This window comes from Lactuca virosa, chromosome 2, assembly GCF_052849685.1.
Source record: "Lactuca virosa cultivar CGN04683 chromosome 2, Lactuca_virosa_CGN04683_v6, whole genome shotgun sequence".
In the NCBI taxonomy this organism is placed as follows: Eukaryota; Viridiplantae; Streptophyta; class Magnoliopsida; order Asterales; family Asteraceae; genus Lactuca; species Lactuca virosa.
The window spans coordinates 296,130,308-296,147,371 of NC_136427.1; the positions used below are offsets into that span (position 1 = coordinate 296,130,308).

General features: G+C 37.9%; 1 protein-coding gene across 1 annotated transcript; it reads left to right on the top strand.

The window, feature by feature from the left end:
* Positions 1-14,194: 14,194 nt before the first annotated feature.
* On the top strand, positions 14,195-16,196 carry LOC145161463 (uncharacterized). The gene is made up of 4 exons (XM_079080976.1): positions 14,195-14,666; positions 14,779-14,914; positions 15,165-15,292; positions 15,527-16,196. Exons 1-4 carry the CDS (start codon positions 14,559-14,561, stop codon positions 15,983-15,985), a joined length of 831 nt encoding a protein of 276 aa, XP_078937102.1. The 5' UTR covers positions 14,195-14,558; the 3' UTR covers positions 15,986-16,196.
* Positions 16,197-17,064: the final 868 nt, after the last annotated feature.

The following is a 17,064-nucleotide window of genomic DNA, read 5'->3' on the forward strand; positions in this document are numbered from 1 at the left end:
ACCCCTAATTAAGGGGAGTGTCCCTATATAAAGAATGAGATGGCCTCATTCCTGGCCACCATCCTCAGTCAATAAACCCTCTCAAACGCTAATCCTCGTTCTTGAGCTTGTGTGTGACCATTATGAGCATATAAGTGTTCTCGTGGGATTTTTGGAGTGAAGAAGGAGCATGAAGAGAATAGAGTTGGAGTCCAGGCTTTGGATCTGAGCTTTTCTGTGGTTGGAGCATCATTTGAAGGTATAAAGCTCAAAGCTTTCCCATCCTTTTGTTTTGTGCATGATATGATCCATTTTAGGGTTTTTGGTCCCAAAGCTTGAAGCTTTATGAGTTGCTGCACTCCAGAGCCTAATATATGTCCTTTTAAGTGTTTCTAGTGGAGAGGATCCATAAAAATGAGGTATTGAACGTGAGAATCAACCCATGCATGAGATATGAGCATTTTGAGTTAAGAGAGCACGAGTTTTGTGTGTTTGTGACCTTATCAGCCATGCAAAGGCTTAAAGTCACTGACTTTATGGAGTAAGAGCCATTAAGGAGTCCATATTTGGGATTTCAGTTAATGTCTTAAGGGGTTAAGACCAAATGAGTAGAAAGAGTGAATCTGGGAAGTACGCTGAGTGTAATTCCAGTACACCCCGCGTACTGACCCAGTGTCCCCGATGGCCAATCTGGATTCGTGAGTACGTTGAGCGTACCAAGGGAGGTACGCCCCGCGTAACCTCATTGTGGACTTTTGGGCTAAGTCTCATTTTGGGCCTTGAGTGTTGGGCCTGGAGTTTGGGCTTGTTGCAATAGAGTTTTGGACTAGAGAAATATTTTCATGTGCTTTGGGTCCTTGAGTTGGGCTTGCCATTTAGATTTTAGAGTTGGGCCTCGGGGGAACCCATTTATTATTGGGCCTTGGTGGGCCCAATGGGTTTTAGGTCATTGATGAGCTGGTTAGTGGGGCTACCTTTAGACCTAAAGAGTGAGAGTTTGGACTTAGTTCCTAATTGGGTTAATTGTGGGTTTTGGCTCAGAGATAGAGGCCGGTGTGTAGCTGTAACGCCCGCGTTTCCAGGCTAGGCATTATTGTTGATGTAATAGTCTAGGTTAACCTTTGTAACTCTTTTGAAGTATTAATGATGAAATATTTGAGTATTATGTGTTTTATGCTTAGTTGTGTGACTTAATTGAACTAAGAATAAAATAAGCGTCAAAATTAAAGTGTGAGATAAACCTGATATCTTTACATAAAGTTGTAGTGGTTGAAACAAGGACTCCGGAGATATAAAGAACGCCGAAATCCGAGTTATAACGAAGAAGTTATGATCTGTCAAAGTTTCGCGACAGAACCGGCACGACGCTGAGTGACGTAAAATATGAATTTACGATAGAGAGATATTTAGCCTTAGCGATCTAAACGAAAGTCGTAGAATTAGTTAAACCGAGAGCGTGCATAAAAAGAACGCCCAAATCTGACTTCGTATGAGGAAGTTATGATTTTCCGAAGTTTCGACTTAGCGGTATGCAACCCGAATACTCGATTTGAGATCGAGCGGTTTATAGCCGAAACAATCTAAACGAGAATCTAAGATCTCGTCGATAGTAGTCCAACGGTAAAAAGACAGACAAAAACGGACGTCGGATGAAGAAGTTACGAATTTCTAACGGAGTTTTCCTGTCCCGGCCTACTAAAAATAATATAATAAAAATATAATAAAAATAAAGTCAAAATTAGCCGACGGAGTCTAAACGAGAGTTGTAGAGCATAATCTCACCTACGCGTGCATATAAAGAACGTTGAAAACGGAGCTCGTATGCGAAAGATATGAATTTCTGAAGTTCGGGGCACGAAATCCGATCCTGTGTCAGAACTCACGACGTGAACACTGTGTTCACGACGTGAACTCAGAAAAACGTCACCTGGACTCTGTCAGCCCCCACTTGTGATGACGCATGCAGTGACGATCAAGCCCCACGACGTGAGCCCTTAAAACTCACGACGTGAACCCTGAAATCTCAGCCTATAAATAGAAATCAAGGGTCAGCCGAGTTTGGTTGCTCATCTCTTACTCTCCCACTCCCGATACTCTCTCTAAGCCCTATTTTAACCCCCCGAAGCCCCGGTTTCATCCCGAGACCCGAAGCAAGTCCCGAAGCCCGAAGATCCCGAGAAGAAAAGAGTTTCCGAGCCGAAGCTATGCCCGCAAGAAGCCCGGTTTTTGTGGAGATCACCCGGTTTCACCGAATAATACTACCATTACAAGCCGTAGTGTTGTCCGATCGTCGTCTGATCAAGTGAGTGTGTAGTTACTTTCTTCTAATACATAAATACGAAGTATTTACTATGAAATACGTGTTATGTGTTTATATATTGGTGTTGATTTGAAAAGGGTACATAATCTCTTTCAAATGCAAGATTTTATACAAGTATCGATTTAACGTACTAAGTATATGTGTTATGCGAGTGTATCGATGTTATCTTCTAATCTCATAGATATGATTTATTCTCTATGAAATACGTGTTATGTTTATGTGTCTCATCTTTTATCTGGAATGTGTTTTGAATGAACACGCTATACAGGTTTTAAATTATGTATAAAAATGTATATTTTATCTACTAAAATATTGGGTAGAACATGGGTAGATAGTTGTCTTGTGATAAAAAGATGAGAGGCCTCGATGTTTTTGATTTAGTCATCTAGCGGAGTTTAGATGACGACCACAGACTTTTCTAGACAGTCTTGTGGAACGCTAGCAGGCTCGCCACATGTAGGTGTTAATGAACTTGGGTGTTCATTCGTTGTACTCCATCCCCCTCATGGTTGCCTTATTTGACATATATTGCTGGGAAACCCCCGAATGCATGTGTTGTCGCCCCGATGAAATATTCTTAGACTAGGTCCCTTATGTTAGTTGTCTTAGGGACGTAAAGTGAGAATAACGAGAATGGGTAATTGGGTTATTGTTGGTTGGTGGAATTAAATATAATTATTTATTGTGGGTTGAAAACCCTATATGCTCACCAGGCTCCCAAGCCTGACCCACTCCGTTTTCTTTGTATTACAGGTAGTGGCACCAGAGCATAAGTTGGATGACTTGTCAAGTTATTTTTGGATTATAGACCTGCTGTTATATATAACTGTTGTAAGGTCTGTATTGTAATGTTTATGCTTTTGGTCTGTTTATCGGAACATGACATCCCGAGTTTTGTTATACAATGAAAATACATTTCTGTATGAAATGCTTTGGTAAATCTTATTTTATCATATTTCGTTTTGGGAACAAATTCCGCAACTCTTTTAATCAAAGGATTACTCTGAAATTGTTTTAAAAGCATAAATTAAACCGGTCTTTTCTGGCCGTGATTTTGGGGATGTCACAGTTGGTATCAGAACATTAGTTTAAGCGAACTAGGAATTTGTAGGATTTCTAGACTTAAACTTAGAATGCTAAGTGAAGATTGTGAGATAAGTGTCTGTATATTTTAGACACAAGCACTAGTTTATTTTAGGAAAGTTGCCTAAAATGCTTTTATGTGCTAAATGTTATATGTTTGCCATACATGATATTATTTGTTCGGATCTATGGTTTGTTGCCAACCGGATCTGGAGACCTTATGTGTTTAGGATTCTAAGCGTATGATGACGGAATTAGAACTAGCATGTAAACGATTCGGAGTGATATGGATAATTTAATTATCTATCGTGAATAAGGATCTAAATTCACCTTATTCGGTGTATAGATCAACAATGGCAAGAACAAGAAGCGGAGTTGGAAACGTGAACGAAAACAGGAATCAACCACCTGTAATCGAGCAAATGCCTGTTGTAGCAGCAACACCTGAGCCAATGACAATGACTGGTGTACAATTGATGATTCAGACGATGTTGGATCGTCAGATGGAAGAAACTAGACGTCTGCTTCAACAGAATCGTGAAGAACCTTCAATACAAGTTGAAGAGCCCGAAGTGAACGGAGGTTCGTCGGATGAAGGAAACTTCAGTGGGGTTGTTGGTCAAGCCAACCCACTGATAGTTAGACAAAACCACCAGGAGGGAAGAATTGATGGACTTGGATGCAAGTACAAAGATTTCTTGACTTGCAAACCATCGACCTTCACTGGAAAGGAAGATCCGATTGGAGTCATGGATTGGATCTCGGAAATGGATCTAGCCTTCATGACATGTGGCTGCAGAGGCAAGTTGCAGACCACTTTCGCAGTACGTCAGTTTAGAAGTGGCGCAGTTCGTTGGTGGAACACTCTGGGGAAGACCCTAAGCCCTAACGAACCACTGCAACTGACTTGGGCAGAGTTTTTAGTGCAATTTAAGCGCAAGTTCTGCTCGGCCCAAAATCTACTGGAGTTGGAGAACAAGTTTCTGACCTTGACAAAAGGTAGCATGTCAGTCGATGATTACACCAATGCCTTCACTGACAAGATGGAGTTTGCTTTGCGCATCGTCCCAGATGAGCTGACAAAAGTGGACCGGTACGCGAAGGGGCTCCCATGGGAGTACGCAGTGCCAGTACGTCAGGCACCTACTCTAGAGGCAGCTATTTGGGCTGCCAAGTCTGTTGAGGATATGATCAAGGGAAGAACCGCCAGCAAGGTTGAAGTTGGCGAGAAGAGAAAGTTTGAAGGAACTTCAGGTTCCAATAAGAAAAGCAAATTTTCGAAGTCTACTTCGAAGAAGTTTGGAGGAAGAGGAGGCGAAGCGAAATGGTGTGATAAGTGTAAGAAAAAACACTTTGGGAAATGTAGTGAGGATGTAACTTGCTACAAGTGTGGAAAAACTGGGCATTTTGCCAATGAGTGTCCGTCCAACAAAAGGATGTGTTTTGGTTGTAATGAAGAGGGGCACATTTTGAAAGACTGTCCGAAGAAGAAGGAGGCAGCTAGGCTTTCCACCAAAGCCGAAGGCGAGAGCCTTTCAGATGACACTGGAAGCTGCGAAGGATGAAGCTGATGTCGCTTCAGGTACCTTTCTCGTTAACGAATTGCCTGCCCAAATTTTATTTGATTCTGGAGCCAACTACTCCTTTATATCGCATGAATTTGGTAGAAAACTAGCTTTGCCTGTCGATAGACTAGATAATGCTTTATTAGTCGAAGTTGCTAGTGGCAAGTTTGTACCTGTTAGCCATCGTATGAAAAACATCTTAATTGACTTGAATGGGAATAAGTTTCACGAGGAATTATTGCCTATCGAACTTAATGGTTTCGACATCGTGTTGGGAATGGATTGGCTTAGCGCCAACGATGCCGAGATTTTATGCAAGAAGAAGATAGTAAAAGTAAACCCACCAGGGAAAGAGTCATTTATGGTGTATGGGGACAAACGCAGAGTAAATTCTGGAATCATTTCGCTAATGAAAGCCATAAAGTGTTTGGCCAAAGGATGTACATCATATTTGGCATTCGTGATTGATGCAAAGAAGAAGAAAAAGGAGATGCAGAGCATTCCTGTGGTATGTGATTATCCGGAAGTATTTCCCGAAGATCTTCCTGGATTACCACCTGATAGACAAGTGGAGTTCATAATAGACTTGTTACCAGGAACCACGCCAATAGCAAAAGCACCGTACCGACTAGCACCGACGGAGATGAAGGAGCTAATGATGCAACTTCAGGAGTTATTGGACAAAGGTTTCATTAGACCTAGTTCATCACCCTGGGGAACTCCGGTGTTATTCGTGAAGAAGAAAGATGGAAGTATGAGAATGTGCATCAATTACAGAGAGCTGAACAAGGCAACAATAAAGAATAGATATCCGTTGCCGAGGATTGATGACCTGTTCGATCAACTACAAGGTTCAAGTTATTTTTCAAAGATCGACCTAATGTCAGGATATCATCAGCTGAAAGTAAGAGAGCAGGATATAGAGAAGACTGCTTTCAGAACGAGATATGGACACTACGAGTTCTTGGTTATGTCGTTTGGACTAACCAATGCTCCAGCAGCATTCATGGATTTAATGAATCGGGTTTGTAATCCGTTCCTCGATAAATCTGTGACACTGTTCATAGATGACATTCTGATTTACTCGAAAAGCCAAGAGGAGCATGGCAGACACTTGCGAAAAGTGTTAGAAGTTTTGAAGAAGGAGAAGTTGTATGCAAAGTTCTCCAAATGTGATTTTTGGATTCGAGAAGTCCAATTCTTGGGTCACGTGGTCAACCAAGAAGGGATAATGGTTGATCCAGCAAAGATCGAAGCTGTGACGAAGTGGGAACAACCAAAAAGTCCCACGGAGATCCGAAGCTTTTTAGGATTAGCTGGATATTACCGAAGGTTTATCCAAGACTTTTCTTCGATCGCTACTCCATTAACAGCTTTGACCCACAAAGGAGCTACTTATACTTGGAGTGAGAAGCATAAGGAAGCATTCGAGAAGCTATGTGAAGCACCGATTCTTTCTTTACCCGACGGAGTTGAAGACTTCGCTGTTTATAGCGATGCGTCTGGTGTCGGATTGGGTTGTGTTTTGACCCAAAGAGAAAAGGTGATAGCATATGCGTCTCGACAGCTGAAAGAGCACGAAAAGAACTACCCACTCATGATTTGGAGTTGGCAGCGGTAGTTTTCGCTCTGAAAATATGGAGGCATTACCTCTATGGAACGAAGTGCAAACTTTTCACTGATCATAAGAGTCTCCAATATCTCTTTAGTCAGAAGGAATTGAATATGAGGCAGCGACGCTGGCTAGAATTACTTAAGGACTACGACTGTGAGATACTTAACACCCCGGTAAAGCAAATGTTGTCGCTGATGCTCTCAGTCGGAAAGTCAATGTTGAGAGAAAAAGGCCAAGAGCGTTGAGAATAGAAGTTGTCTCGACAATTGTGGAGAGTATAAAGAAAGCTCAAGAGGAAGCTTCTGAAAAGAATGACCGGAAGGAGGAACGTTTGGGCAAAACGTTGGTATTTGATACAAACGGTCATGGACTAAAGGTATTCCAAGATCGAATTTGGGTGCCTAAGTCAGGAGGAATAAGAGATCTCCTGATGGAAGAAGCTCACAAAACCATGTACTCAATTCATCCTGGCAGCACTAAAATGTATAGGGACCTGAAACCCTACTACTTGTGGCCGACGATGAAGCTTGATATTGCAAAGTATGTGGCCGAGTGTGTGACATGTGTGAGGGTTAAGGCACAACATCAGAAACCATATGGGAGTTTAGAACCTTTACCTGTACCTATGGGTAAGTGGGAAGACATTGCTATGGATTTTGTCACTAAACTGCCCATAACGAAAAGTGGTCACGACATGATTTGGGAGGTCGTTGATCGATTCACTAAGAGTGCGCATTTCATAGCAGCCAATGAGAAGTGGTCTATGGAAAAGCTTGCGAATTCATACGTGAAGGAGATTATGAGGCTTCACGGTGTTCCGTTAACGATTGTATCAGATCGTGACAGTCGTTTCACCTCAAGGTTTTGGAAAAGTCTACAAGAGGAAATGGGTACCAAGTTGTGTTTAAGTACAGCTTACCATCCACAAACTGATGGTCAGAGTGAAAGAACGATACAAACACTTGAAGATATGCTGAGAGCATGTACCCTGGAATTCCTAGGTAACTGGGATGAACATTTACCTTTGGTAGAATTTTCCTACAATAATAGTTTCCACTCGAGCATAAAGATGGCACCTTATCAAGCTTTGTACGGACAGAAGTGTCGTACGCCGTCTTGTTGGCTAGAGGCTGGAGAAAAGCAGTTTATGGGACCCGAGATGGTCCATCAGACTGCTGAGAAGTTGAAGTGATCAGGGAAAGAATGTTAGCAGCTCAAGATCGTCAAAAGAGCTATGCTGACAAAAAGCAAAGACCGATGACTTTTGAAGTTGGAGATTCGGTTTTGCTTAAAGTCTCGTCGTGGAAGGGACTTATAAGATTTGGTAAAAAGGGAAAGTTGAGTCCAAGGTTTATTGGACCGTTTAAAGTTCTTCAGAGGATTGGGAACCACACTTACAAGCTAGAACTACCAGAAGAACTGGATGGTATTCATAACACGTTTCATGTGTGTTATTTGAGGAAGTTCACGGGAGAAGTTCCCGATATAATTCCAATTTTTGAATTGAGAATTGATGAAAACAAAAGGTTAATTGAAGAACCTGAGGCAATCGTTGACCGAAAGACTAAGAAATTGCGACGCAAGATGGTCGAATTAGTGCTTGTCCGTTGGAAACATACGAATGGGCCAAATCTCACATGGGAAGGAGAGAGTGACATGTTGAGTCTCTATCCGCATTTGTTTGTTGATGTGTGATTCCGGGGACGGAATCATCCTAAGGGGGAGAGAATTGTAACGCCCGCGTTTCCAGGCTAGGTATTATTGTTGATGTAATAGTCTAGGTTAACCTTTGTAACTCTTTTGAAGTATTAATGATGAAATATTTGAGTATTATGTGTTTTATGCTTAGTTGTGTGGCTTAATTGAATTAAGAATAAAATAAGCGTCAAAATTAAAGTGTGAGATAAACCCGATATCTTTACATAAAGTTGTAGTGGTTGAAACAAGGATTCCGGAGATATAAAGAACGCCGAAATCCGAGTTATAACGAAGAAGTTATGATCTGTCAAAGTTTCGCGATAGAACCGGCACGACGCTGAGTGACGTAAAATATAAATTTACGATAGAGCGATATTTAGCCTTAGCGATCTAAACAAAAGTCGTAGAATTAGTTAAACCGAGAGCGTGCATAAAAAGAACGCCCAAATCTGACTTCGTATGAGGAAGTTATGATTTTCCGAAGTTTCGACTTAGCGGTATGCAACCCGAATACTCGATTTGAGATCGATCGGTTTATAGCCGAAACAATCTAAACGAGAATCGAAGATCTCGTCGATAGTAGTCCAACGGAAAAAAGACAGACGGAAACGGACTTCGGATGAAGAAGTTATGAATTTCTAACGGAGTTTTCCTGTCCCGGCCTACTAAAAATAATATAATAAAAATATAATAAAAATAAAGTCAAAATTAGCCAACGGAGTCTAAACGAGAGTTGTAGAGCATAATCTCACCTACGCGTGCGTATAAAGAACGTCGAAAACGGAGCTCGTATGCGAAAGATATGAATTTCTGAAGTTTGGGGCACGAAATTCGATCCTGTGTCAGAACTCACGACGTGAACACTGTGTTCACGACGTGAACTCAGAAAAACATCACCTGGACTCTGTCAGACCCCACTTGTGATGACGCATGCAGTGACGATCAAGCCCCACGACGTGAGCCCTTAAAACTCACGACGTGAACCCTGAAATCTCAGCCTATAAATAGAAATCAAGGGTCAGCCGAGTTTGGTTGCTCATCTCTTACTCTCCCACTCCCGATACTCTCTCTAAGCCCTATTTTAACCCCCCGAAGCCCCGGTTTCATCCCGAGACCCGAAGCAAGTCCCGAAGCCCGAAGATCCCGAGAAGAAAAGAGTTTCCGAGCCGAAGCTCTGCCCGCAAGAAGCCCGGTTTTTGTGGAGATCACCCGGTTTCACCGAAGAATACTACCATTACAAGCCGTAGTGTTGTCCGATCGTCTTCTGATCAAGTGAGTGTGTAGTTACTTTCTTCTAATACATAAATACGAAATATTTACTATGAAATACGTGTTATGTGTTTATATATTGGTGTTGATTTGAAAGGGGTACATAATCTCTTTCAAATGCACGATTTTATACAAGTATCAATTTAACGTACTAAGTATATGTGTTATGCGAGTGTATCGATGTTATCTTCTAATCTCATAGATATGATTTATTCTCTATGAAATACATGTTATGTTTATGTGTCTCATCTTTTATCGGGAATGTGTTTTGAATGAACATGCTATACAGGTTTTAAATTATGTATAAAAATGTATATTTTATCTACTAAAATGTTGGGTAGAACATGGGTAGATAGTTGTCTTGTGATAAAAAGATGAGAGGCCTCGATGTTTTTGATTTAGTCATCTAGCGGAGTTTAGATGACGACCACGGACTTTTCTAGACAGTCTTGTGGAACGCTAGCAGGCTCGCCACATGTAGGTGTTAATGAACTTGGGTGTTCATTCGCTGTACTCCATCCCCATCATGGTTGCCTTATTTGACATATATTGCTGGGAAACCCCCGAATGCATGTGTTGTCGCCCCGATGAAATATTCTTAGACTAGGTCCCTTATGTTAGTTGTCTTAGGGACGTAAAGTGAGAATAACGAGAATGGGTAATTGGGTTATTGTTGGTTGGTGGAATTAAATATAATTATTTATTGTGGGTTGAAAACCCTATATGCTCACCAGGCTCCCAAGCCTGACCCACTCCGTTTTCTTTGTATTACAGGTAGTGGCACCAGAGCATAAGTTGGATGACTTGTCAAGTTATTTTTGGATTATAGACCTGCTGTTATATATAACTGTTGTAAGGTCTGTATTGTAATGTTTATGCTTTTGGTCTGTTTATCAGAACATGACATCCCGAGTTTTGTTATACAATAAAAATACATTTCTGTATGAAATGCTTTGGTAAATCTTATTTTATCATATTTCGTTTTGGGAACAAATTCCGCAACTCTTTTAATCAAAGGATTACTCTGAAATTGTTTTAAAAGCATAAATTAAACCGGTCTTTTCTGGCCGTGATTTTGGGGATGTCACAGTAGCAGCAGTGTTTATAGGAGCTGTTCATCATCCGAGGTGAGTCTTCTCACTATACTCTACCTAGAGTGGTAATCTTTGTGTGACCAGAGGGTCTTATGTGCTTATATTGAGTATTGTGATATCCTGCATTATGTCTTTGTGATTTATGTTGTATATATTTCTGAGCTTACTGAGTTAGGACCGGAGGGTCCATCTGAGTTAGGACCAGAGGGTCCTCCTCAGTTGTGAGACTGGAGGGTCCCAATGAGTCACATTGACTGGATGGCCTTATTGAGCTATAGCCATGAGAGGCTAATGAGATATGTGTGGTATTTTGGGGAACTCACTAAGCTTCGTGCTTACCGTGTTATGTGTTATGTGTTTCAGGTTCCTTTCAGGATTGCGGGAAGGCGCCGACTTGATTGTACACACCAGAGAAAGAGTTATGTTTGAGGATCCTGGGTTTTATTCAACAATTGATCATGTGTTTGGTTAATTTGACAAATTGGGGATTTTTGTTAAAGGTGTTAATGATATTTATGTGAAATTAAAATGGAAAATTTGTTTGAAATTTTACGTTGTTACATAAAGAGAGCACAATTCACTGAAATTTTTTAGCAGGGAAAATTTGCAAGCTAGTATGGTTGAAAGTAATTAGATTCGAGAATCAATAAAAGAACATTCAATGATGAATAAGTGGCGTTGATGATTGCTTACAAGCCTTATTGCAAGGATTTATAGCATAAAGTTAATATTATTATAATTTTAAATGTTACATTTCTTGTAACTCTTCTCTTGCACTTTGTTATGCTTCTTTAACGAAGATCACTACATAAAAAACGGTGGGTGATTCTATTGCAAAATGGGATAATTAATTACTAAAAGTCCAGAATCAAAGTTAGGATGTTACTATTGGGTATAAGTTTTAAAGAACAACGCCTAGACATAATAAAATGAAAAATAATGCTGGTTTTTAATGGTTTAATGGTTTAATGAATGGTCGGGTCTGTTAAAAAATGTATCAGGTATGGTAAAAAAAAATAAAAAAAATGTATGTTAATAAAATGAAAAACAATGCACTTCCAAGGTCGAACCATTAATAGAATTGTACTTCGAGGGAGTACCAACAATAGCATTACACTATCAAGATGGAACCAACGATGACAACCAACTCTCAAGGGCAACCACCAATCTTTCAAAAGCTTTTTATTGTTAGTAATAACCAACAATATCAAAGTACTCTCACGGGAAAACTCGACCAAAAAAAAAATCTTTCAAGGGCGAACCATCCAAACCAAGAGCGATCAATGGCACACCAACAATAGCATTCAACTTTCCAGCATGAATTATAAAATTACATTTGTTTAGTAAAAATCCATTTGACAATTAACCAAATCTCTCAAGGCAAAATCGTCCAAAAGAGAACAAAAGAAGACAAACCATCCAACATGAATTATAAAAAGAACTTTTAACCAAAATTAGTCCACTTGAAAATACCTAATCATCTCTAGGGGTAAATTCGTCCAAATTAGAACAAACCAATAAGATTCCATTTGAAAATTACCTAATATCCCCTGGAATAAAGTCTTTTTATCAGAGCTAACCTGATACACATCTGAAACTAAAATCAAAGGAAAAACTATAGATGTCCAGCAACAATTCTTCGGCCTTCTTTGCCAATCAGGCTTTCTTTGTAAGGGGTTTTATTAGAACCATTCAAGAGTAACATCACCGCTTGTCTTATAAAGCCTCCTCCGCCTAAAACAAAAAAATGTAGGCATTGGATCAAGAATGCGTATGCCAAATCCATGTAAAAAGGCATAACGGTTATAAAACGTGTATGCATCATGGGTTGTATTGAATACCTTTTCCATGATAACCGTATCATTACTTTCATCGTCGTCACCTATAAAACTCGCATCCACATCACTTATTTTCACAATTTCAGATTCCAAATGACCATTTATGTCAATATCGTCAGCTATATATGTTTCAAAAGGCTGATCATCTACTTGGTTTTCTAAATTAATAATGTTGTGTATGTCCTGCATCAAGAAAAAAACAAATTCTTTCTTTATCAGTAATATTATATATAATATCAAAAACATCTTATAATTCACTAAAGGGGAAATTAAAAGCAACCGGACACAAAATAATCAAAAAGGAAAAAGCACCAAAAAGGAACGTGAGAGTTTAAAACAACCAGACCACATCTGCAACATATCATGTCGAGGAAGTTGTCGACTCTTTTCCCCAAGTTAGAACAAAACGTCGATGATCATCATAGTGATTAATTAGAGTTCGATAGAATGAAGGAATCGAATCAGTATCAACCGTGATCTTTGTATCTGATAAACATGGAAACATTATGGCGTATTTTCAGTAACAAAAAAAAAGAAACAAGTTGATTTTCTATAAAACGATAGCGTTTCAAAGGGTTCTACATCCAATCTTAACTACCCAACAACCACATATTCAATTTTCCCAATATATATATATATATATATATATATATATATATATATATATATATATATATATATATATATATATATATATTACGTTTAAAAAATAGATATATTTAATTATTAATAAAATCTGATTTCCTTCCGTATTTGTAATATTTTATATCATTGTATTCTTTTTAGTCTACGTTTGCGGTGTCCTAATAAAAAACACATGTCATCATTTTTAGATATTCACGAGTCACGAACGAAGAACACATCCATTTTGTATGAATGTTTTCATTTTTCAATTTTATTTGGATGTTAATGACTTTATGAATTTATGTTGAAAAACCTCTCTTTTTATGTTAATTACTTTAATCACTTTGTGATTTTATGTTGAAAAAAACTCATTTTTGAAAATGTGTTTAGCTTATTTACTAAACGGGTTATATGGGCTAGGTTCGACCCACTAACTTGTGAACCTGCGAACCCATATACTTAAACGGGTATATGGGTTGGGTTGGGTTGAGGTCTCCAACCCACCAACCCGTGACCCGTCATCCCATATATTATATGGGTTGGCTTGAGTTTATGTTTTCTGACCCGCAAACCCGATTGTCAGGCCTACAAATAAGTTAAGAGACTGAATGAGCTAATTCAAAATATATTATTGGTTTTGTAGGTTAAATGATCAAATAAACAGGTTAAAAACAACAATTTTCTTAAAAGTATGATACTACAATAAACAAATCAACGAATATACTGATGCATTGTCTATAAAAGAATAAATAATTCTATATAAACGATATTACTTTAATTTGATATATTGTCATGGTACAATGTTATAATAAAAGCAAATGAATGTAGGATCATATAAAAGAAAAAAGAAGATAAAATCGATTTATTGCTATTACATCGTTGAAACAGCCAACGAGCAAATATAATACTAGTTTATATGGTTGATACCGATGGTGTTCGTAAACCCATTGAAAAAGCAATATCACAAAATAACAAATTCATAAACTTTTTTGTGAGAGTTATGATTATTTTATGATATTTTTTCATTGAAAAATTAATCTTAGTTAAAACAAATGAAAGGTAATTTGATATTCTATACATTATTTTACAAACAAAATCGTTATGTTTATCTGGTCGACAACCAAGATTCTTGGCGATTCCATTCTACTGCTACGAAACATCCAAAATCCCAAATCCCAAATCCTACAAACTACAAATACAAACGACTTTTCAACAGTCGTCGTATCCTTGGAATTGAATCGAAGAAGATGTTGATTCGCAGACGCGTTTTCTCTATTACTCCGTCGACAACAAGTCTTCCATCTATCTCCTTCGTTTTTATTTCTACACCCTTTTTTTCTCAGATACCCCATTTATCACAGGGATCATCGACCATTCACTTGTCACGAAGATCAAGGTTTAATGCTTATGGTAATTCAAGTCTAACTTCATTCAGAAATTAAGTAAAGATAAAGTCTACTTAGTTGCCGCGACATGATTCTTAGGGGTCTGCTCATCATCGTAGTTTTGATCGTTCTGCCCCGACAATCGTATGCGTTATCCCCGGTCTATTCTTTCAGACACCTGTATGAACAAAGCAACGTACGTTTTTTGGATTTCAATTCAATTTGTGTGCAGTTTATAATTCTTTAATTCTTCAATCATGATTATTCAATATGGTTTCTAATAAGTCTAATGGTTTTATGGCTTTCAGGTTTCTCCTTCTCCTAGCCCTTCTAATGGTGTAGGTCTAGCTTCTGGTGGATCAAATTTCCAGCAATCTTGTAATAGGGCATCTAGAAGCTGCCAGCTGAAGAACATAGCTGCCTGCTTGACTTATTCTCAAAGTGGTAAATATCTTTTCACATTTTCAATCTTATTGGATGATGCTTTTGAATCTTCATAGAAGAGCCATAATGTTAGAACGTGTATAAAACATAAGATATAATAGCATTCAATGGTAGATGAAGCTGAATGTTAAAGTGATTGATTAAGCCTTCATCTTTGTGATTTTCTGTACTACAGGCATATTGTTTGGATAATTAATGTTTAATTTCTCTTGTAGTTTGTTTCATTGATTAAGCTACTCTTTTCATGCAGGCCCTGATGAAGAAATATGGCTATATGTACAGAACAATGAGAAAAACCTTTTGCATGTGAAAATTATGATCCTTCCTTCAAACAATACGATTGAGGAGATAGATTTACCAATCCACCAAATGAACAAGGTATGATTCTTTCTAGTGCTATTTTCGATGACGAGGACGAGGGCATTTACATCTTTTACACAGAAGAGAGATCGAGAGTGTGTCCTGTCCCACCTTTTTGGGTGGAACAAAAAACTGAAATTTTTGACCTATCGACATTAGTCACGGCTCAGTCAAATAAACACCAAACACAACACAGTACAACCTATCGTGTCATATACTGTCTTGCCTAACTTTACCTTTTGCATGTGTCAGATCAAGATTTCTCGAGATATATTTTATTCAAATGCTGCAATAGCATTGAATACAAGTGTAGGAGATTGTGTAATACATGCTGCAGCTCCACCACCCGAAACCAATTACCAGAAATACCCTTCTTCATATAGCATCTACATAACCCCAATCAATGGTGCATACTTTGTAATTCTGATATTTATCATTGGAGGGACTTTGACTTTTGTCAAATCAAGAATCCATAGCAGCAGGCATATTGATGGGGTTCCATACCATGAACTTGAAATGGAAAATTCAAAAGCCCTTTCATCATTAGACATGGAGGAAAATGGAACGGGAAATTGGGATGAAGATTGGGATGATGATGATTGGGGTGACAAAAAACCGGTCAAATCTGGTGGTCAAAATCCCATGAAAGTGGAACAATTGAATACAAAATTCCCGAATTCTAATGGAAGGAGAAAGGAATGGGATGATTAGTATTTTGAATGGATTTTTGCCAAAATGTAGGTAAGATGTTCACACTTTTTTTTTTCATATGTTTAGAATGATTATTAGTGTTTTTAAATGTTATAATCTTTTATAAATATAAAAGGTGTATACTAGATGTTAAAGGATTTGGTTACTAAATTTTGATACATGTAAGAAATGTTCTTTCTTTCGTTTTGTCTTAGTGATCCCTTTTGACTTTTGAGTTACGAGTATTTTTTTAAAACTATTTTGTACTAGAATTTTGTTATAAACAAATTTTAATTCTTGCAAAAATTCGAAATAGACATAAACTTTTGTGAGAATAAATGATTTTAGATGAAATAAACCACAAGGTGTAGTGGTGAACTGGTGATCACTTGGAAATTAAACACTACAAAAAGACAAGTTCGAATTTCACATGTTTTAGCTCACTTTTAAGTTGCTTGTTCTAAAATAAAAGAACTCGAGACCCTTGTCATTAACTTTTAAGTTATTATATTTTAACTAAATTATAGTTGTTTTTGTAAGTGTGTTTAACAACTTGTAATAAAAATGGCAAATGCCCAAAAAAGTCATAGATTCAATTTTGACATTGTGTTATTTTTTATCTCAAACTGGACACCACGTTTCTTGTTTGTTACAATTTGACCACTTGACTGGTAAACCCGATTGCATGCTGACGTGTCAATTTTGATGACGTGATGTTGATATGGCATGTTGACGTGTCAAAATTGAAAAAAAATATTACAAAAGAAATTAAATTTTCAAAATTTCAATTTTGATACTAATTTTTCATTTTCTTTTTTCCAATTTTGACATTCAATTATTTTGTTTCAAATCGAATATCATTTTTTCTAATTTTGTTAGTCTTTGATGACGTGACATTTCATTTTTTTTGTTCCAAATCGGATATCTTTTTTTTTTCCATTTGAAACCGCATAAATAATTTTTTTCATTTAAAAACCATATTGTTTTGTTTAAATACAAGATTTTTTACATTCAAAATTCAAAATTTAGTATGTTATAATAATTAAATAAAATAAAAGTGAACTTGAGGCAGAAATTAAACTTGGGCAAATTGGTCAAGA

Excerpts from the sequence above, each read along its gene's own strand:
- LOC145161463 (XM_079080976.1), top strand. The coding sequence starts at position 14,559 with ATGATTCTTAGGGGTCTGCTCATCATCGTAGTTTTGATCGTTCTGCCC. Across the intron at positions 14,667-14,778 it reads ACCTGTATGAACAAAGCAAC|GTTTCTCCTTCTCCTAGCCC; the intron begins GTACGTTTTTTG and ends TATGGCTTTCAG. Across the intron at positions 14,915-15,164 it reads CTTGACTTATTCTCAAAGTG|GCCCTGATGAAGAAATATGG; the intron begins GTAAATATCTTT and ends CTTTTCATGCAG.